Raw genomic sequence first — 21,684 nt, 5'->3', positions numbered from 1 at the left:
TGTTCTTCCTTGCTTATCAGTTGTCAGGTCGAAAGTCACAACATCCCAAGAACATCCCCCTTGTATGGGCTGCCAGCGCCTATCATTATACGAATGGCCCACAACACCGTAAATCATCTCTAACTATGATAAGGGAATGTGTCAGACTCGCTTTTCTTGAAACTGTGGAGGTAGTGTAGTGGGTGGGGGGTAGGGCTTAGATTTGTGGATAATAGGGTATGGTAGTTGATATAGAAGTAAGTGACACTTCCCCTTGAGACGATGCCCAAGTCCAGACGACTCTGTTCCCTCCCCACTTCATTCTGGCCTCACGACTACCTCTTGAAGCTACTCTGACATTGGTCAGTTGTTGCTAGAGGAAGCTGTTTGCTTACCTTACTATCCGAGCAGTAGCCAACCTCCAAGCACGCGAAACAGGAACTTGGGTTTGGGCTTGCGTATGTTCATGACAACAGCAACAATCACAACGTGGTCATTTAGCATTAAAAAATGCCATCTCCCTCACCCTTACTGGACGAGACAACGAAGAATGTCAGTATCATGCCATAATCTGACAACACTCAATCCCCATCAACACCTCCTGGAAAACTCCGCAGGATTCACTTGCGCTTTCGAAAAAAGTACATTATCAAATGACGCAATGATAGCGAGTTTGAAAACTTAAATAAATTAACTATCCAGTGCAAAAGCCCAGTGATGAAAGAAAGACGGTGAACGACCGCACGAACACCATGATGTAGGTAACATCGTTCCACCACATACATAAACCCCAACATATCCTGATCAGAGTTACCCTTTTCAATCATCCACTGATTTCTCATTTCCGGATTGATTACGCCAGGTAACACTCGGTTATAGCATTGTCCCGCATGCATGCATGGAAAACTTTGGAAATGTTGAAATATGTACCAAGCATGTAGGTATGACATCTGTACTCGGTGTGCGTGCCATGCAAGCAAGATTCTGATCACTAATACCATCGTGCTGTAGAAAGATGGGTACTACAGTATCGGACCAATCTTTAACAGACTTCCATATGATAGATCGACCGTAGGGTTACATCTAAGTTTCTTTGCGATAACATAACGGCATAAATCTGTAATAAAGATAGGCATAAAACGACGTATCATTACTGTACTGACAGCGAACCATGGGGTGTCTAGGCACGTTAGACAAGTTAATCGAACAGACCTTTCGATGTCTTTCTTGTTTGTGGATTTAACTTTACGGTTTGACCCATTGCTTTGAGGGGTAATAAGAATAGTGGATGGATATCCCACTTTTAGACAGGCAAGTCTCAAGAGTGGGTGTGGACATTCAACGTGACATTGTCCACTTTGAGAAAGAAACATATACGACGACCAAACATTTAGAATAGTCTACATCGTATTCAGGCTATGCATTCAGCTCACGTCTCGGGATGCGGGATTGTTATCGAAAATCCAACGAGTGGTCGGCTGCACAGTCCAAGGACCCTTGAGCCAAGAAAAGAAGGACGCGGGGATACCTCCGTGAAAAAAAGAGGGTGAATCTAAGACACCCATCTTTCGGTCTCCAGAATATGATTAAGCGCAAAATCGGAAAGTTGAGAAAGACATGGCTGGCGAATTATGTGCTGAGAAAATTACGGCAGGGTTACATCTCACCAGGTAGACGGAATGACGCTTATTCTGATTACAACCCCATGTCTATGCGACTACCAGGTATAAATCTACCAGGTTTGCATCTCTAGCTAGAAGAGAAGCAAAGAAGAGCCTTCCGATTTCTCGTCGCAAAATTTCATAAATTAGACGATAAAAACTAAACAATGTCTTTTCTTTAAATCTATGCTTGGATGCTTGGATGCTTCCGGTTATACGCCATCTAGTCATGCGAAAGTGCGGATGCCCAAGATCTGCCTTGCTGTTTCCCATTTCTGTACTGTGTGTGTGTGTGTGTGTGTGTGTGTGCGTGCGTGTTCTGTTTCCCCATGCTCACGCCTATGCTAGGCCAATGCAATGCCAGTATATCGTACATATGCGTAATTCGACAATTGAAGAGATTATCGACAACAAATTCCATACGAACTCTCCAAATTCGTAGCTTTCCCATCTAAACCAACATCTGTTTCAAGGCGTTTTGGCTCTATTCTGGGCATTGGCATCCTGAACGTACCTCTCTCCACTGAGCCTGTACTGTTCTGCAGGTTGCTCTCGTGTAATCACAATACCATCCTGACTTCCCATCTCTGCAAACCTCGAAAAATCCTCGTTCTCCCTGATAGTACTTGCCGAATGCGGCCATGTTTGTTGTTGAGCTGGAGGCTCTGTGTAAGGGGGTGCTGAATTTGGTCTTCCATCACCTGCATCATTTACTGTTGCGTTCCTGGTATTCGCATGATGATGATGATGCATTCTCCCGGTTTGAAAAAGACCTGCAAAATTTTGCTTCCTTCGCCTTTCTTCCTTCTTTCGAGCTTTCTTTTCATCTTTCAATTGTTTCTCTTCGGCCGAAAGATCTTGTTCACCGTTTACCTGTTCATAGTTGAGGAATTTGATAACCTTGTAGAAGCCCGCTGCGAGAACCGCCCCCATGAGAGGTCCTAACCCTGTACGAAAAAATTAGTTCGGTAAAGAGAGGAGATCATCTGTGAGTAGTGTAGTAGTGTGCCAAATAGTTTCACGCAACTAGGGTAAGGATCCAGCAGTATACATGAAACCGGCGCAGAACTAAGCCGTGAACGAGAAAACCCACAGTAAATCCAATGATAGCCCCTAAATCCTCCGATGACCTCTGCGCCAAATGCTCTAGCTGGATTCAAAGCACCACCTGTCCAAGCAACGCCCATCAACTCCGCAACAAAGAGCGAGAGTCCTATCCCCACAGGTGCCACGAAGGTAACTTTAGTTTTCTCGGCTGCTAACATGAGAATGGTAAACACTAGCTCGATAGTGAAGAACATCTCAAGGAAGAGTCCTTGGGCAATAGAAGTGCCGGGAGCCAGTGCACAACTAAAGAGTACAGTGTCTCCTGGAAGAAGGCCTCGAACCGCTGCGGCAGCAGCGATAGAGGCAACAACCTGGGCTATGAATATGAAAATAGATCTAGATGTTTGATAGAAGTGAGTGCGTGATCGTCTAGAGCTTGATAATGAACATATGGTATGAGATAGGTGGATCAATCAACACTGCCACCAGGATTGTAGACGAGAGGACCCCTAAATTGTTGATGTTTAGTCAGGAACTTACCTGACAGGACCCACCACACCTACAAGGCAAAGAGCTATTGTGACCTGCATATATTTAGTTAGCAGGACTCCTCCACCAAAGTAGTAAATCGGCTCCATCGAGGACCCGAATTCCGGAAAACTCTATGCTCGGGCCTATTGCTGATACTCGGTGGCGATGTTGCATAGAACTGTGGAACTGGATGTCCAGACCAAAGTGGAGATACATACAGCCGGATTAAAAAGCCCTCCACTAACACGAAAAAAGATCCAGACGTTGACGGTGAGACTGAAGCCAAAAATCAGAGCAATGTAAAGCAACTGATTTATATCAGGACTTGCAACTATCGATGGGTTTTTTTGAGATGTCTGATTGGCGGTTTGAGTTCCGCCATAAGCGAAGAAGAGGAAGAGAAAGGTCCCGACAAATTCGCCCAGGAAAGCGATGAAATGATTTTTTATACCACCATTGATTCCCTTATTGGCAGCCATCTCGAGTCGGCAAATCTTGCTTGTGGGTAATTGAGATGAAATGTAACACTGGAGCAAATGGGAACAAGACAATTTCTGTCGTTTTAGGACTGAAGACTTAGGAATTTGGAAAGCAGAAGTGGAAATGGAAATGATTGAAGATGTCACCAGAAATTCAAAAGTACTAGCAAGAAACCTGATTTATTATTCAATTGTAGAGGACAATGACATGTATACTTTCACTTTGTCTTAATGTACACTGGTTGCAAAGTTAAAAATGTGCTTTGAACTCGATGTGAGAGGGGCTGGAAATCGTGATATTTGCCCAGAAGGAAGCGCATTCACGAGTGAGTACTCAAAGAGAAGACGGTAGCAACAAAACTTTGTTGCTTTTCTGTCTCTTTCCCGTGAACTCCATGTTAACTATTATCCCATATCACCGTATAGTCCTACGTCGATCTTATGCGTCGGTGGTTTGATAACGGAAGCGGACGATGTAGGAAATAGTATCGACTTAAGTCCTATTTTAAAAGGTAATTGCGATCCCTTAGGAAAATACGATTTTAAATCGATTTGTTTTTGGCATTTCTTGTACCCAATATCTTGTACCCAATACCTTGTATTGGGTCCGGCGGTTGCAATGCGTGGAATATGCTCAAGGTACTAACCAGCATTTTGAACCGATGCGTAACCAAGACCCTTTCGAAGACTAAATACAGTAGCGTTCGAGAACGAAGAGAAAAGGAACGCAAATTCCCATAGTCTTCAGCGTGATATGAATTACCCGATTAAGTTATGAAACCCCGAAGTTAACTTTAAGAAGCGCGATGTGGAATAGTATTCATGCGAGCATGGGATTTATACGCAATAAGCATTTTCGTAAAGCGTTTTTATTGATTGGAAGAAAGTAGATATTATGTTCAATAAAGGCTGAATGAAAATTGGGGAGCTTGTCTCGCCTAATTTTATTTCACTAAACTTATCCAATAACAGCTAAATGACCAGAATTACTATGGTTTCGAAGATAATTGATTAATACCTATCTAAATAATAAACACTTTGCAATTTATAGCTATAATTGTTGAGAGGAAAGAAAAAAGAAGAAGTAGAAACTAATGATCAGTGAAGATTAATGGCCTGAGCTTTGCTTTTTCGGATGATAGGCCAAGCTCCTTGTAGGCTTGGAATTCCTAAACGATATTTTAAATTCCAAAATTAACTTTGGAATTAGAGCATTGATTGTAGTCGTAGGGCTCAATGGCCATTCTCTTCAGCTGATTGGGGGCTCATTACGAAAAATTGCGCGTTCGAGAACGAAAATAAGGTTGGGGTATGAACATGTAATTGAATTGCCCAGCCAATTGTATACTGTGCATGCTTTCGTCAAGGTCGGGAAGAACGACCCCTAGTAACGGGGAGATCAATACCTTGCCAACGGAAAGCATTCGTCGATGTGGCATATCTTTTTCGGCCCTGCTGTACTTCCTCAGTTATTCCAATTCCAATTTGACACCCGTGAGTATACTAATGACATTGTATCAGTTCCGATAGAGCCACCTAAGTTAGATACTTTATGAAACGTCTTCACTTCACACCTTGCCACATGGCTAGTGGGCATTAAAACATGCGAGTTTCTGGAGGAAGTTTTGGGCACGTTTCTTGGACTTTCACAATTTACCTACCAAGTATTAGATGCACATTATTCAGAAAAGGAGATATGGAGTTAACATATAAATCCCCATTCGTATCCCGCAGTGACTTGGAAAATAAGATTATGTAAATGATGACTTGGAAGAAATATTGACTAATTGTAGATCTATATATATTTGAGGTCTCTGCACTGAATACCAAGCACGCTCGAGGCACGTTAGGTCCCCCTCCCCGCAGCATTATAGAGAGAGTCGATCCTACTATGCTTCGTAACAAGTAAAGATAAGCTGGCGAAGATCATGAGATTCATGAGAAGCCTTTTGGAACAAAAGCAGAAAATACCTATTCTTTTGCACAGGATGGCCATTATGATTGGCGAGGAAAGAGCGGAAGTGTCTCCGTCGTAAAAAGCCTCGGAAATATAATCTTTACCCTGTCTGACGACCCTGTCAACCAATGTAAGGCACAACCGCATGTATTTTGAGACAGTAGTTTAATAGCCGAGTGTTCCTCAGCACTCGGGAATTCGGACCCTGTTGAACTCGTAAACATTGATACGCATCCGTATTTTGTGGCTTGAACTTGCATCGGCTCACACATTTCTTGAAGGTTCATACGTGCTTTGTACGAATCCAATCCAAGATAAATGGACCCCCGAAGAGACATAAACCTTATTTTGAAGAGGAGAGACCCTGCCAGCCCTTCTCAACCAATCATTCTCTTGGTGAGGCAAAACGTCGGCAAAAGAAAAGATATATGTACAATGATGAAAAAATGGCATGGATTTCTCAAACCGCCACTTGCAACTCTAGAATCTCTTGTAGGGTTGATGAATTCGCTGCGAGAATTCTGTGTAAGAGAATTCTAGACTTAGCCATACTTAGATGGAAGGTAATCGGTGATAAAGAATTATTTTTTATTTGTTTGAAGTGTTCACCGCAACAGAACTAGACGCTAGGTACATAACACCCCTCTTCAAAAGATCTACAAAATCGAAAACTTATCCACTTACCTACTTTGTAAATCAATCCACCAACACTTTGCCTATACGAGCAATCAAGAAAACACCCCCCTGATCCTTGGGGATATCCGATGTATAATGCGGATTTTAGAGAAACCAAACTAGTACAGTTCTTTTGAGAGACCATGAATTGACATGGAACTAATTTTCGTTTAGCTTCAATTATCAAGACAATTTCTTGCACCAAAGCAACTCCAGAATGAAAGCAAACGCGTATATATTCGAAAAGTTCGCTCACACTTACCGAAAATCTTCCCCCTTCCGATCTTCCCTACTTCATCCGTCTCCGAACTTTTGCTTTTCTACTGCTAGACAAACTTATAAAACTATTCTTGGGCCCCCTCATTTCCAGCTATACATATGTGACCCATCCGCCCCGCAACTCAACCAGGGAAATTATCCAGACTTTCAGAGCTCGAGTGTCAATATATTGGCTCCATCTTTGCCGGGGATTTAAGCACGAACCATTTCGCGATACCCTTCCTCGAAATCCAAAACTCAGAAGCACCTTCCTTTATATATACACTTGAACATCTCATCACTTTGGTTCGAGACCAAATACATAAGTGCACGACTGGGGAAAGTACTTGGGGTACACTTATATTTGTGGACCATAATCTTCTACATCCTACCACGTCTTTCAGTCTTCCAATATACCTACCACCTCTTATACAACAGAAGTAGCCTTATCCAATACCAAAGTCAACATGAAGGAAGATAACTCTTCACCCTCCGTTGTCACCAAGCCGGAATTCAAGACAATGAACGGAGTAACCAAAGCTCAATGTATGTTGACCAAAATTCATAAACCAGTTCAATCCATCCTCAATCACCTCATATCTAACATTAATTATTAGCTACCAAGAGCAGAAGAAGCGTAGCAAACATGAACGAAACTGCTCTGGCGAAAAAGAGAGAAAATGACCGTAACGCTCAAAGGAACATCAGAGAAAAGGCAAGGAAGGAGAAGACCGAAATGGAACAGAAGATCCAAAAGCTAGAGAGCCAACAAAGAGGTTTCGATGAGTTGGTAAAACGGAACGAGAAGTTGAGAGCGTTATTATTAAAGCATGATATCGATCCCGATACGGAAGAAGTACTATCACCAACTCGTCAGACACAATCCCTAGAGAACATTGCACCAGAAAAGCGACGGCTAGGGTCAGCGCAAGGCTTCCCTGCTGAAGGTATGTTGGAAGGAATGGAAATGGATCGCTCTACATCCAATTACCAATTTCCCCTCGTCCCTCAGCCAAGTTTACAACAACCACCTGGACTTCTACCTATATACAACCAAATGGAATCAAATCAACTTCTAGATTCCCCTGAGCTCACAGGGTCTCCTGCATCATTATATTCACATCATTCGGCATCTCGCACCGGATCACCACAAAACGCAGGGGCGGTTTCTCCACCATATCCAAGTCATCAATCAATGACTCCTCTGCAACATATGCCTCAACCCATGTATCCTCTCTCGATGCCCATCCAATCTATGGGATCTATTCCACAAATGTCTCCACCTCATGATATTTCACTTCAGCAAAATTCCAGCTTCCAAAACACATATACACAAGACTGGTCGTTTCCTGGGTCAGCTGGTCCAATCTGGGACCAAACCGTCGCATTCAGACCTATGTCGACTTATGCTGTACCTATGACTATGGGTATGTCATAGCTATCGAATCGCAAGAAACAATCCGTTGACGAGCACTATCCTTAGAAAAAAAAGATTCATCGACGGTACACTTTCGGGGGCCACACAGTGAAGGAAGGCGTTAGGAATGGGATCTGGATTTTTTAAAACACATGTCGACGTACAAGCGGCATAGACGGAGTTACATGTGTTGAATTTGCTGTTTTATACCCAGTTCTAGGATACACAACAGGACTAGATTTGTTTTGATTGTGTGCTATTTTTTTTTTCACTTCTTCTTTCACATTGGGACATTGGAGTTTGCAGGTATCAGGTTTATATTATGGAGTGGGAGGTTAGGGCAGGCTTAGATTCCTCGTTGAATTTGGATTGTCTTCATTTGTACATTTATTCAGTTTGTCAGAGATAAATACATATCTTCTCATTATCTCATAAATTGTATCATTTACATAACGGGAATGATGATGTCCTGACAGTGAAACTTTCCCTGGTGACAATGCCAATATATGACAAACCCGTCTAACCTTAAAATATCCCTCCAATCTTCACAAAACATTCATAGGGTCCTGGTCATTTTCCACATAGAATCAATTCAGTAGTCACTGCACACATATGAGATACTCAATGCAACAAAGGCCTTACTCTCTCAATGAGCGTTTCTCTGAATTTTTCGATTAGCTAACTAAATCCTGATCACACCATATCACACCAGACTCCGGTGGAGATATTCCGGGAGAGCCAGATTTACCCCTCGGAGAAGATCTGCAATCCGAAGTATAACCAGCATATCTAAACGAAATTCTTGAGACTTAGTGGGTGTTAGACTACCAATTGATCGGTACATCGTGCTAAATCCTACTACTGTCGATTGTAGAGGCTTAGGATTGGTGTTGGCTTAATGCGATATCTGTGCGGAGTTTTCCCAATCGTTTGGTAACATTGACGATGGACTCACGAACTCCAACTTTATCTACATTTGTGGAGGTGATAAACACTGAGGTATGAATCGCCATATCTCTGCTTCTATGGTGTTTCCAATCTCCAATTCCTGGCATCTAAACGTTACAAACCTACCGGTATCTACCCAGGCATTCAAACACCATCGTCGATGAACTGCATAGGGAAAAAGTATAATATAGTACTAACGTCATTTCCACAACTTATCCCCGATATTCATCCAGTCAGTCTTTTGAGATAGTTCTAGAAGATTAAACTTCTTGCATATAGTTGATGCAGGGATCAAAAGGGGCTTGGTCGGTTAGTACATATGGTATCATGAGGGTATCGCCCACACACTACCTGCCGAGCACGGTGCTTAATTTTTTAGAATATTTTCGGGAGGTTTGCAGAATGGAAGGAAAACGTGGCGCTGCAGTCTAGGATTAAAGAGATAGAGTTTTAGAAGAGGAAGAACATTTCCGGGCTTGGGGATGGACGAGAAGGGTTGGGAGAGAAGGGGGAGGGGTTCTCAAAAATGGTCCAGTGCGTAGGGTCTTTGGATATAGCGCGATAGAGACTTGAAACTTAGTGGTGGTTGGCAGACTAAGGGACTAACTCCCTACTAGAAGATAGATCGGCTATTCATGTGATGGATCTAAACCTGCGACTTACGAGTAATGGGCAACGAGTGCGGAAATGTTGTCGCAACGATGAGTAGGCAGTTACGATTAATGGGCGAGGCAGTGCTTGGGAGGGGATTGTTGAGTTGTTACAATTCGAACATGTAGGATTCAACATATGTTGGCTTACAGTATAGTATGTATTTTCAATATCAACAATGAAAACGGAATCGAACTGTGCAACATTATTACCAAGTATCGCAGAAACCCAACACTCTGAGCCGAGAAATCACCATACTATCCCGAGAAATCACCATAATACCATTGACTAAAGCAAGTAAACTTATAATCATTAGTAGGAAAGGGATCATCCGGTGCGGAATTACGAAGTAGCCCTCCCTGTAAGGCTTTCCACGTGGAAATTTTTTCTAGTATTTTAGTTTCCGACATTATCTGATCGCATCGACAACAGTCCTTCTTACATTATCGACGATGGTTTCAGCGTTGATGACTCGTTTGTTCATTATCAAGACTTGAAAGAGTACGTATCTAAGCCTTAGAAGCTAGCTCTCATCTGTATAGCCTGTTTAGATAAGAGAAAGTATAAATTGAAGTCCTAGCTTTTTCCCCGAAAAAGAATGTCCAGAGAATAGGTATCCAGAACAAAAAAGAAATCACACTAGCAGCAACAAAGAGGGAGAAAAAAAAAAGAAATAGCATTTCGGGTTATCGAAAGGTCTAGAAGATACAAGTAATATCGGGCGGCGGGCTGCAACTAGCAGCTGAAAATTTTCTTCCGCCTTCAGCATCAAGTACCGTAAGAGCCGAAGCGAAACCCATCCGACCCGACCCGATTATGTCAAACCCCTTTGCGAAGCCCATCAAAAATGTCAAAAATAAGACGAGTAATGGGTTAAAACTTTAAATGGCCACGAGAGAAGGTAGGCCGAGTCAGGGGTCTCTCTCTCGGATTTTCTCTTGGCGAGCACACCACTAGGTACTATCACCGAAAGCCCTATGGAAAATGGCAGAGAAAGGACCAAGTCACTTGAACTTAACGCCTAGGTTTTGGTACTCAGACTCTACACACTAGGTCGGTCATAAGATAGTAAAGACGAGCTTTGACTGAAAACAGAGGGGTTGTGCCGTTTAGTCTGCACAGTAGTGGCGTGTCTAGTCAGTAGTGTTATGGTAAAACGAGATTGATGACAGACAGTGATCGGCAATATCAAATAATAGACATAGACCCAAGAACCAAACACTAGGGAAGTTGGCGCCAGCGGAAACGACGGGTAGAGTCAGCTACGTACGGCCAAATATCTAGGCATTTTAAGCAGATCTCATATAGATGAGTCGGTATAACAACAGGTGGTGAACAAATCTCCTATAAAGCAGATACTACTCTTTTGGGAAATGAACGGCTGGGACAGGAGAGTAGATATGACGATGTGGCGTTTCTGGGGAAGATTTCAGGGACGCGTCAAAGAAAGATCGACTTCTGCTATCCGTCTTCTTCATCCTGGAAAGAATCTTCGTGTTACAGCAAGCCTGGATCAGCTAACGAATTACGGCCAGTTCTTTTTAATTTTCTTTTTCTTTTTCTTGAAGTCGATAGATAAAAGCTAAGAGACTTATAAATAAAGATCGACAAAAACCGCAATCCTCGCTCTATTAAGGAAAAGTTTCCTACCGTTAATGTATGATCGCCAAAAAAATCGCAATTTGTGATTTAAACCCCCTGGTAGTGGTTTTTTACTGTGTAGCCCCGTATGAACCCTGCGGCTCATCTCAACTTGAGCGGAATTATCTCCACTCGACCAATTCTGTTGTTTCAGTATAGTATGGGGTAAAAAAAACACAGGGGTACATCTCGTCTGAAAGGATCGACCGATTGAGTGATTTTCCCTTTGATCCTACCTGCCGCAATATTGTGCAAATGCGCTAGGCCTCTGGATTCGGAACGGGACGGGCTCGAAGGCATGAGGGAGGAGGAGCACAAATGGTGCAACATACAGACGTGTAGCAGGGCAAGCCGTTTGGTTTTGGAAGCTGCAGATCTCGGAGATTTGTATGGATACGGTGTGTGTCACGAACCCTCGGATATCGGATGGGCAAATGGAGGTTGTTGATGACGGAGCTGACTACCTATCAAGGGAATTCTGAAGATATTTCGAGATGTCAATTAGGACTACCGGGAACGGGGTGGAGAACGGTACCTAGATAGTTCGGGGAGACGGATATGCAGAGACGGGGTTGCGTCCCCAAATGGGTAGTTCCGAGGATGCTAGGGAGGTTGGTCGAGATCTGTGTTTAGTGAGTTATGAGCGATGTTTCGTGAGCCTCCGGTACTAATAAGAAGGTTGGTAAATACCTCATCTGCTTTCTGCCTACTACCGAGTCTATCTACCTAGTGTCTAGCTACCTACCGATAGGTGTAACGATATGACTTCACTGCTGTGGAGAACGGCAGTTCGAATCCTCTCAAGATTTGCAACGAGGTGCAAAGAGATGCAAAGAGGCACGGAAATGGTGCTGATTGCTTCTTCAGGTAATATTGAGTACAAACGAGCACATTGAATAGTAATCATGTACTAGACGGCCAGACCGAGACAGACCTCACCATGGTTCCAAACGCGGTATGGTGATGTAAGATGGCCATGCATGGAGTTCTAAACAGAACATGGTAAATGTACGATTGCCATGCGGCTGACTGAATATCCAATGATTGGTGAATACACCCGCCATTCAATCCAGATTGGAGTCTAGGGTATCTACGTTTCATAAAGCCTCCAGGTCTAGAGGTCAGGTGTTAAAGTTAACATTTGACCCCCTTGTCGGATCTCCTGCATAATATTGTTGATACCGTTGATAATGATGTAATTATATTGATGCAGACGCCTCTCTGCTGGGCGAATTTCGATACCTCGCAGTACATCAACAAAGGCGTCACCAAAATTCGGGACTGACAGGTGTGTGTGCAGATCATTGTACTTCCACATTCATCTCCATCTAGACCATCTGCAAAATAAATGATTGATCTACGGAGGCCAATGAAGACTGAAGAAAGACAAATGTGACAAGAATAGAACGAATCACATGGTTCAACTCACCAGGTACAGTAAGTACCAAGATAAGTGCATTCGAGAACTGGGGTATACGGTTAGAACATGAGATTGTGGATACTACAACACACACAGCACATCAAGTGTATGCGCCGAGGTGGGTATCAGTCATACGCCTACATGTATGAAGCTATCTTATTTATGGAGACGATTTCTCCACGCGCGCGTCGATGTTTCTGGTTATTTGCTTTTGATTCTGTGCTTGAGTGGATCGATCTTAGTAGTTCTGCCTCCTGTGCCACGAACACTGTACGGAGGACAGTCTGTGTTCCGCGATCTCAGAAATGGATCTTGCATGAATGGACTACGGAGACACCTCCGTTCTTGCGCATCAAACACGGGTTTGTGTGGATATAGATCTGGATCTATCAGGAGATAGCTGAAGTCTGTGTGTGCAGTATGTATGAAGCTTGGATACCTACTAGGTGCTTGTCTGTCGACGAGATATCCAAAGAAGAATATTCTCATCGATATCAGACGAAAGTACATGGTTGTATAGTGACTTTGTCTGCTTTGCATGGTACGTACATCCATCCATAGCAATTTCATCATATTTTTCAAAGGTTGGGGATACGTCTAGTAGTACGAGATGAGCCCTGCCATTATTGAAATGAAGGGAAGCTTTCTTTTAATTCAAACACTCATCCCCACTCTACTTGGTCGGCGATCAGAAAGTAGAATATTTTGTGTTTTTGTCTGAGAAATCCTAGTATGGATTTAATATTCGACACATTGATATTTTGATATACCAGGTATATTTATTTATCTATCTATCTATCATCCATCTAGCCTCAAGATGGAGTATCTCTACCTTCGGTTCCGTACGAAGTACTCGCGTATATCAATAAAACCATCACAGATAGATGACCATGATCACAATCTATCACTACCTGCCTAGTCCTCATTATGTTGTAGTGAATACCTATTTCAAATCTGAAAGATTCAAAAAGGAAGAGTATTTATCACGACGATGGAGAATGAATACGTGTCTGCATAATATAAATCTCTAGAGCTAGTCAGATACAATACAAATAAACAGACGAACCCCCCTGTCGTTCTCACCAATCTTCCCTCATCTACTTGAGTCTTTCTTTCCTTATACCATACAAGGTTGGAGTGATATATATCTTCATCTGTATATATCCATATCCATATCTATATCCATGTCTATACATCCATAACCACCTCCAGCCCACCATATCCAAACCCATGAATTCATCTCCGTCCACTTCAACCTCTTATCTCCTCTACACACACACACACACACACACACAAACACACGTATAGCTCATCCAACCCCATCCATCCCCCTCTTTTTAGATAGACATTACATTTCTAAATATATATTCTTCCCCTCAAAATATCTTACTTCATTCCACCCTTCCACCTTTCGTAATATACATCCTACGATCCTACCATCTCAGCATCATATTACTCTCGAATCGCAGCCCCTTCTATTTCTTTACCCCTCACTTATTCATTTCCTTGGATAGTTGCTTATCTCCCCCCCTATTCCAATAGCATCACTCCATGTCATATCCAATCTTTATATTCTTATCCAACAGTATATTTCCCTCCTCCCCCCCCTCCATCCCTCCATTCCTCCCCCTACTCCATCACCCCTTTCCTTAAAACTCTTCCAAAAACAATCTTCCGTGCATTTCTTCCTCACCCCAACATATATATCCCTACAATACATTCTACCACCCCTTCAACCATCCCCTCCCCAGACACAGCATCGTCCCATCCATCCTACTACCCCTCTCCTCGACCATCTATTTCACTATTCGCTCCACAAAATCCCCTCCTAGTATATCTTACGTACAATCATACAACCACATAACCACATAACCACATAACCACATAACCACCAATCACTCAACCCCGATCCCCAATCCCCGATCCCCAATCGCCACTCATCGACCAATCATCCCCATAGCCAATCGTCAGAAAATAGTTAATAGAAAAGAAATTATCGAAATAGTTAACAAATAATCATTAATTGCCAGTCGCCAGTCGCCAGTCGCCAGTCGCCAGTCACCAGTCACCAATCTACTCCAATCATTCAGCTGAATTATCCATAGATAGATTTGAATGTAGATGTAGATGTAGATGTAGATGTAGATGTAGATGTAGATGTATTAAACATTTCTTCCCATACTCTACTCCTCTACTATCTACCCCTCATATCCTCATATCCCAATAAAAATTCAGGCCCAGATATAAACACTCACTCACTCGCTCATCCATCCATCCATCCATCCATCCATCCACTGACCAAAAACAAACAAATAATACACAACGAAAAAGTTCCACATAAAATACATACAACACCACATCAGATAAACAAGACATAGAAAGATACAAAGAGATATGTATATAAAATACAAAGCCATACAAGTTAATTATATATAATTAGAGTATAATAAATATATATGTATGTATATGAAGTGTAAAGACATATAACCAGAGTCTAAAGATATGCATATAAATAAAATGTAGAGAGATATAGATATATAAGTAGATAGTAGATAGGGATTGTATGAATAGAGAGATCATATGTTATATTATATTATATATATCATTCATTCATTCATTCATTCATTCATTCATTCATTCATTCATTCATCAATCCATTTATATAATGATACCTACTATTCTACTAATAAGCCAATAAACCACAAAAAGAAGATGAATGGATATATATACATTCTCCCCCTCTCTTTCTCTTCCCCTATTTTCCTTCCCACCTCAACTCCCTCCTCTTCAATTCCCCCCTTTCCCCTCTCATTTTCCATTCCCTCCTCTCTTCACTCTTATTCCCATGCCCTATACCCTATACTCTTTCCTTTTTTCCATTTTCCACCTTTGCACTCCCCCTTTTCCTCCTCTTCCTCCCTTAAACTCCCCATCTATTCTCTTCCCCACTTCCCCCTTTCTCCCCCCCCTTCTTCCTCCTCCTTTTCCTCCATTCCTCCTCAAACTTCCCCTCCCCTCTCACTTAATTCTTCATTCTCCATTTCTCACATCTTACTTCGCATCCCCTATTTCTATTTCTCATTCCCATCCCCCATCCTCATTCCCCTCCCTCCAATAGACAGAAAGACAGAAAGACAGACAGACAGCATCCCAGCTTCTAGCATACCAGCATACACGCCCCGCAGCCCGATCTCTCTATCGTTTCACTCCCCTCATATTTTCACATCCCTATAATTGTTAATATGGGAGCTGGATAGTTATTTAGAAGTTAATACACGATGTGATATAATATCAGATGGTATGGTTTGTGGTGGAGTCGCGTGATAATACTGATTGTGATTGTGAGTGAGACAAGTTTCTAGCCATACATATATGTATATATACATCTCAACCAAACTTAAAGCAGGAAATGAATGACATAGTATAGAAAGAAGGATGAGCCATATGAGATATTCATATATTCAGATTTTGAGAATGTTTATTTTCATATGAACATGATTGAAGGAATGGGTGATTGACCCATTGAACCCCCTTTCACTTCTCTGCTAAATAGCCTTTCCAGTGGTGGAAATACATACTATTTATATTCAATTTCCACATCACGAATCATCCTCACAATTCATGGCCATTACTATGCGGGGCTTCATGACCATGTTTCAAAACCCTTTGAGCATTTCCATTTTCTTTTCCATCAATTGAATCATCTACAACTCGTTGTGCTCCTGTCCATCACCATCAGAATCAGCAAGAGCCGTCTTGACCGCCTCTGCGGCTTCGGAAATGGCACTTTTCACACCTCCTGTTGCTGCTTCGGTAGCTTTTTCGGTAGCTTTATCCGAGAGTGATGATGCGCTATCGGTGGCGCTATCGACTGCATCGGACGAGGAGGTCTTTTCAATAATGGTTTCGGGTTTGGGGACACCGTCAATTCCCATGAGTTCGGTTTCGAAGACTGGTGGGGGAGGAAAGATTAGTATTGTTGATACGACAGGAATTCAGACAGAGGAATAGGGGTAGAGATGTTCAGTGAAAGGGATTTCTTGAAGAGGATATTTGATATAAGAATGAGAAGTTACTTACTCAATGTACTCTTGGCTGGAATTGGACCCATAGCTCTATCACCATAACCAAACTCGGGAGGAATGGTAAGAACTCTCTTTTCACCAATGCACATATCGAGAAGATTGTCATCCCATCTGCAAGATTAATCATTAGTATTTCCATTCATGGCATTCTCGTAGCCAACACTCCAAACCGGGGAAAAGCACATACCCTTTAATAACACTACCCTTTCCAACCACAAAGCTCAATGGAGATCCACGCTTGTAGGAAGCATCGAATTCCTTTCCAACCTTTCCATCTTCCTCAAGATTTCCTCGGTAATGAACATGGATCTTATCACCCACTTGAGTTTTGCGCTCACATTCTACGGCTTTGGTTACTTCAATCTTAACTTCGGCTGCGAGGACCGAGGAAGTGAGAGCAAGGAGGGAAATTGTTGAAAGACGCATGTTGAAGGGAAGGTATTGACAATTGATTGATTACTGCTGATGAATGGTGAGTGTGATTGTGTCAAGGTGTATGTGAAAGCAAAGAAGAGAGATTGCACAACAAAGAAGTATTGGACACGTTGAGGGTTGCGGATGTGAATGGGTGAATTTGGGGTGAAGCCTTGTCCCGCATGAAGCTCTCTCGGTTCCGTTGTGTGTGTATTAGCCAATCAGATGGAAAGATGATGGATGACTAATAGCTGGATAGGTGCGGACGATATAGATACAATGCCAATGTAATAAACAGACATCCACCGTTGCCCATTGTGGATAACGAGGTATATGTAAATGACAGATGAAGTAAGCACGATGTGAATGTGAATAGCATTGTCATGAGTACCTAGGTAGGAATTGTCTATGAGTGTTAGTCATGAATGACTAATGGCTAGATACATATGAACAATGCAATGTTATCCACTCGTGCCACTATCGTCAGTCGCAGATACTGGATAAATAGAATCACGTGAGCACCATCTCACTCCACCATCTCCCCTCCCTCCATTTCGTTTTTCTCTGGAACAACACCATTGTTGTTGTTACATCTGCTTCTCTCCTCTGCTCTTCGCAATGGGATGGTTCGATTATATGTTTGTTTGCTTGTTTGCTTGCTTGCTTGTTAACTCTCCCCTTGGATACGGCCATGCTGTTCACCGAAGAGATACTCGAAAGCTCTTCACATCTTGGTATGTGCCTAGCATATTATAACTCCTCATCTCGAGGTACATACATACATATCCGTACACCGAGAACGATGGCACTGCCGATGCGTGATTCACTCAACAGTCAGTCAACAGTCAGTCAACAGTCAGTCATACAAAGCCCCCAGACTCAGCTTTTTGACTCATCGCCTTGCGCTTATCGATCTCAACTCAATGTCAACAAATCACCTGGGTACCTAGGCAAAAACGAACTAAACCACTTCAGCTGAGGAAACGGAAGCCTCAACCTCGAAACCCATCACAACACGATTTATTCGAGGCAACACAATAATTCAATCCATCATCAATCGTCACCTGCGCAGTCAAATCACCTTCTCGTACTGTTTTACATCCCAAAACTTTCCGCAACTTTCCATCCGTCTTGCTTGTCTTGCTTGTCTTTCCTGCCTGTCTCCAAAAAATGCCCCACAGAAAGCCACAAGGGAAAGATGAGGGAGGGGCCCGAAGGAAACGGGTGGCTGTGCTCTCGTACTTCACCCGTGCCTCCACATTCGTCCTTCACTCTGTCTACATTCGATCAATTCTCACGGGCTGTGTCAAACAAAGTAATGGAGAATAGGGAATACCCCGTTTCCACTTCTTGATCACGACCACTCCCCCAGCGGGAGCCTTAAGCTTATTTACTCTAGTTTCCCTTTTCACCTGGTTTCGTACCCGAGATTCAAGGTCGACGTCACCATCTAACCTCAATTATCTTGTTGTACTTGGATGAAACTATTCACCGAACGTTATTGTCCGTTAGTTTGGTGACTCATTGGATTGGAATGCCCGTTTCGAATCCAATATCTCATCCAAAGGCAGCTACCCATTGGGTAGAGGGCTCAAACTGTCTCCGTCATTGACAGATGAAGTGAGCAATGTCCTTGTTGGGCTTCTCTGTCAATGGTTTTGCCTTATTTGAAAAGTTGCTGTGTACAACAGGTAACAATTGAATGATTTCATTAGTCAATTTCTCTGTTTCTCTTTCTCTATAATAAGTATGGTGTTTCTCTTTTGTTTGCTTTTTCATTTGGACAAGATTAACTATTAGTTTATTCGTACGGTATTTGAAACAATACTGCCACTATCCATTCTGCGCCCTATACACCCCATACGCCCTATACGCCCTTGGACGATATAATAAACTCAAACTTTTGCCTCGCACATCAAGCACATAAAGATTCCGAAAGTACCTATCCGAAGAACCTCAGATGTCATACACTGATTCTCGCGGATACACATACACACAAAGAACTACCATCACTCATCACCGGGAATCTTCTTCAAAAGCTTCACAATACTCGTACGAAACTCGTTCATCCGATTATTACACCGGATCAAACTCAAATATGTCGGGACGTTCATCAAGCAGTGGGCAAGGTTATGGATCTAGAGGAAGTGGTGGAGAACAAAGTGTGAAATATAGAGATTCTGCTGCAGGTATGTAAAGTTATCTTCACTATTTTTTCTTCTTCATTAGGTATAACACCGATCTAACGTGTTTCTCTCCGTTTAGAAAAAAAATATATCGAAGGAAAAACATCAAGAAGTGGACACAACCATGTCATCAACCATGGAGATAGTCATAAACATTATGATTCTGCAGAACCGAGGGCAGGTGAAGGTAGAGAGCATGATTATCATCCAGCACGCCATGAACGATCTGAAAGAGATAAATTGCGAACATTAGCAAACCGACGTTAAATAAAATACGGCGGACAAGTAGCGATTTGGTGTGAGGCGGAGAAACGGGGACTAAACGAAGCCAGAGTGAAGGCTACAAAGCGGAATTGTCTTTTGGGGAGTAAGATCATTTGTTGAATTGTATTGGAGGGATAGTGTGAGGATTTATTATGATTTGTACCTTTGGTATCAATGGGGATACTGCTTCTTCATTTGGTATATGTATAGGCATGGGAATAAGCATAGATGGCGCTAGGGAAGATTTGAATGGACACAGTTTATGGATGGAATTCTAGGATTGCGGGGTATTTTTAGGAGTTTGGGATGGGATTTATGGGATAAGATGGATTAGATAGGATGGGATAAGACAGGTTACACTCAAGTGTTTTTTAGGGATAGAATGGAGACTCGGGGAATAGAGATGTTTATATATTGGACAGGTCAACAATCACAATAAGTCTACTTTACCTTTTATTTTGGGTTATGTGCATTGATTTCGAGTGGAAAATAGCTTGTGTTTTTATGGGCAATGATGATGTTTGAATCAAAAACATATCATACATGCATGCATCTATGCTAATAGATTGATAGGGAATCTATTCGCTTACTTTGCTCCGGGTAGGTACATTGATGGAGTGGTTCATGCTATGCTATGTATGCTGTGTCGTGTCATGTCGTGTCGTGTTGTGTCTTACGCTATTAGCGCTGCTTATGTTTAAGTCTATGTTTAAGTTTAAGGTGTATATACTTGTATATATATATATATATATTTATCTCTAATTTTATCACTATTTTTTTTTAAAAATATATATCTTATTTCAAGTATAACTAACTCTCTGTAGAATATGATGAGAAGTATAGGCCAGAGTATATAGGCGTTTTCAGATTATATTATATTATATCATTTAGTGTTCTAGCTGGTTATGAGGATAGGAGATCTGCTTTAGTATGTATATATATATGTGTGTGTATTAGAGCTTTTGTTAAGATGTGTTGGGATTAGTTTCTTTTTTTTTTTTTGTGGGAATAACATGTATGTATGTGTGTGTATGTGCGTGTATGTGTATATATATACCTATATACCTGCATACACACAAGCAAATAAGGAAGGAAGTAAGTAAGGGTCTCGGCGTCATGATTACATTTACTTTGTCTCTTTCGTGAGGAGGGGAGAAAAGGAGAGGAGAGGAGAGGAGTTTTCACATTTCTTGCTAGAGAGTCGATACTCCTATTTCCCTATGGATTTGTTCTTTACATCTCAGGCTCGTGTTCGGGAGGTTGCATGGGGGTGGTGAGGTAGGGTAGGACGGAACAGGATAGAATATGATAGCGTAACACGAACGGGAACGTTGGGAAATCAGGGTCCTGTGGAATGATGTGATGTGATGTGGTGTGGTGTGGTTTTTATTGATTTGACAGAGCAGATAGGAATGTGTCTCGGGTAATGGCAGAAGGGGCGTGGGGATATGGCCATGGTAGGAGCATTATGGCATTGTGATGCGTGGTACAGTGGTAGGAAGTACGATTAAATCGACGATGGGAATTTATGTACCGGGATACTTGTATGGGAAGTTTTTGGACAGCTGATTAGATGGGTAGTGAAGGAACCGAGGTAGGTCTTTGTATGACTTTATTGGATGAGGGGGTGGGTGAGGTTTTGTACTTCTTATGGCATTGGTTCTTGGTCAGGAGGAGGAGGAGGTAGGAGAGTGGCTCTGAATGATTAGTTTCATGTTCGAGAAAGGAAGATGTTAAAAATTGTATGTGCCGTTGAACTGTGGAATCTTTATCGGTCTTGGTTGCTAAGGTATCATTATCTGTAAAGGTGTCTGAGATTATAGTTGTACAAAAAGTCATGCTTCACGACGATGTGAGGGTGAAGATTCGTGGAAACCGGATAACAAGATAAAATTAACGACAGTAAAAAAGTATGATCAATGTAATTTGCCGATGCTCAAGTAATCAGACTAAGATCAAGAAGCTGAACAGGTAGAAATATTGGAGATAATACGTGTCCCTTCTCAGTAGCTCACGCTTGTGTATTTCTAGCCTAGCAGTCTTATTGCTTCCTTCTGGTAGACTTATTGTA

The 21,684-nt window shown here is 42.1% G+C and overlaps 4 protein-coding genes across 6 annotated transcripts; 2 read left to right on the top strand and 2 right to left on the bottom strand.

Annotated features, from left to right (window-relative positions):
• Positions 1 to 1,766: 1,766 nt before the first annotated feature.
• On the bottom strand, positions 1,767 to 3,917 carry Bcaqp2. The gene is made up of 4 exons (XM_001555478.2): positions 3,437 to 3,917; positions 3,228 to 3,271; positions 2,734 to 3,083; positions 1,767 to 2,587 (listed from the first exon to the last, which is right to left on the bottom strand). Exons 1-4 carry the CDS (start codon positions 3,695 to 3,697, stop codon positions 2,109 to 2,111), a joined length of 1,134 nt encoding a protein of 377 aa, XP_001555528.1. The 5' UTR covers positions 3,698 to 3,917; the 3' UTR covers positions 1,767 to 2,108.
• A 2,132-nt stretch (positions 3,918 to 6,049) lies between these two features.
• On the top strand, positions 6,050 to 8,787 carry BCIN_01g00940 (hypothetical protein). Of its 2 annotated transcripts, XM_024690198.1 has the most exons (4): positions 6,050 to 6,451; positions 6,504 to 7,133; positions 7,205 to 8,014; positions 8,071 to 8,787. In XM_024690198.1, exons 2-4 carry the CDS (start codon positions 7,055 to 7,057, stop codon positions 8,127 to 8,129), a joined length of 948 nt encoding a protein of 315 aa, XP_024545965.1. In that variant the 5' UTR covers positions 6,050 to 6,451; positions 6,504 to 7,054; the 3' UTR covers positions 8,130 to 8,787. The 2 variants fall into 2 exon arrangements, with proteins under 2 accessions (XP_024545965.1, XP_024545966.1); XM_024690197.1 differs by having other exon boundaries at positions 7,205 to 8,787.
• A 7,185-nt stretch (positions 8,788 to 15,972) lies between these two features.
• Positions 15,973 to 17,540, bottom strand: Bcfpr2. 2 transcript variants are annotated; one of them, XM_024690196.1, is made up of 4 exons: positions 16,937 to 17,540; positions 16,745 to 16,860; positions 16,461 to 16,616; positions 15,973 to 16,386 (listed from the first exon to the last, which is right to left on the bottom strand). In XM_024690196.1, the coding sequence occupies exons 1-4, from the start codon at positions 17,173 to 17,175 to the stop codon at positions 16,277 to 16,279; spliced, it is 621 nt and encodes a 206-aa protein (XP_024545964.1). In that variant the 5' UTR covers positions 17,176 to 17,540; the 3' UTR covers positions 15,973 to 16,276. The 2 variants fall into 2 exon arrangements, with proteins under 2 accessions (XP_024545964.1, XP_001555524.1); XM_001555474.2 differs by having other exon boundaries at positions 15,973 to 16,616.
• Positions 17,541 to 18,801: 1,261 nt separating this feature from the next.
• On the top strand, positions 18,802 to 20,062 carry BCIN_01g00920 (hypothetical protein). Its single transcript, XM_001555472.2, has 2 exons — positions 18,802 to 19,352; positions 19,429 to 20,062. Exons 1-2 carry the CDS (start codon positions 19,124 to 19,126, stop codon positions 19,614 to 19,616), a joined length of 417 nt encoding a protein of 138 aa, XP_001555522.2. The 5' UTR covers positions 18,802 to 19,123; the 3' UTR covers positions 19,617 to 20,062.
• The last annotated feature ends 1,622 nt before the right edge of the window (positions 20,063 to 21,684 follow it).

Source organism: Botrytis cinerea, chromosome 1 (assembly GCF_000143535.2).
Source record: "Botrytis cinerea B05.10 chromosome 1, complete sequence".
NCBI classification, from domain to species: domain Eukaryota; kingdom Fungi; phylum Ascomycota; class Leotiomycetes; order Helotiales; family Sclerotiniaceae; genus Botrytis; species Botrytis cinerea.
This window is presented reverse-complemented; position numbering and strand designations above follow the sequence as displayed.

Bases quoted from the DNA above. Each gene is read 5' to 3' on its own strand.
- Bcaqp2 (XM_001555478.2), bottom strand. From the start codon at position 3,697: ATGGCTGCCAATAAGGGAATCAATGGTGGTATAAAAAATCATTTCATC. The intron at 3,272-3,436 runs GTATGTATCTCC...AAATATATGCAG, and splicing joins GAGGGCTTTTTAATCCGGCT to GTCACAATAGCTCTTTGCCT. The intron at 3,084-3,227 runs GTAAGTTCCTGA...TCAAACATCTAG, and splicing joins GGTGTGGTGGGTCCTGTCAG to ATCTATTTTCATATTCATAG.
- BCIN_01g00940 (XM_024690198.1), top strand. From the start codon at position 7,055: ATGAAGGAAGATAACTCTTCACCCTCCGTTGTCACCAAGCCGGAATTC. The intron at 7,134-7,204 runs GTATGTTGACCA...ATTAATTATTAG, and splicing joins CGGAGTAACCAAAGCTCAAT to CTACCAAGAGCAGAAGAAGC. The intron at 8,015-8,070 runs GTATGTCATAGC...CACTATCCTTAG, and splicing joins TGCTGTACCTATGACTATGG to AAAAAAAAGATTCATCGACG.
- Bcfpr2 (XM_024690196.1), bottom strand. From the start codon at position 17,175: ATGCGTCTTTCAACAATTTCCCTCCTTGCTCTCACTTCCTCGGTCCTC. The intron at 16,617-16,744 runs GTAAGTAACTTC...CTCCCCCACCAG, and splicing joins TCCAGCCAAGAGTACATTGA to TCTTCGAAACCGAACTCATG. The intron at 16,387-16,460 runs GTGTGAAAAGTG...GGTGATGGACAG, and splicing joins TACCGAAGCAGCAACAGGAG to GAGCACAACGAGTTGTAGAT.
- BCIN_01g00920 (XM_001555472.2), top strand. From the start codon at position 19,124: ATGTCATACACTGATTCTCGCGGATACACATACACACAAAGAACTACC. The intron at 19,353-19,428 runs GTATGTAAAGTT...CTCTCCGTTTAG, and splicing joins ATATAGAGATTCTGCTGCAG to AAAAAAAATATATCGAAGGA.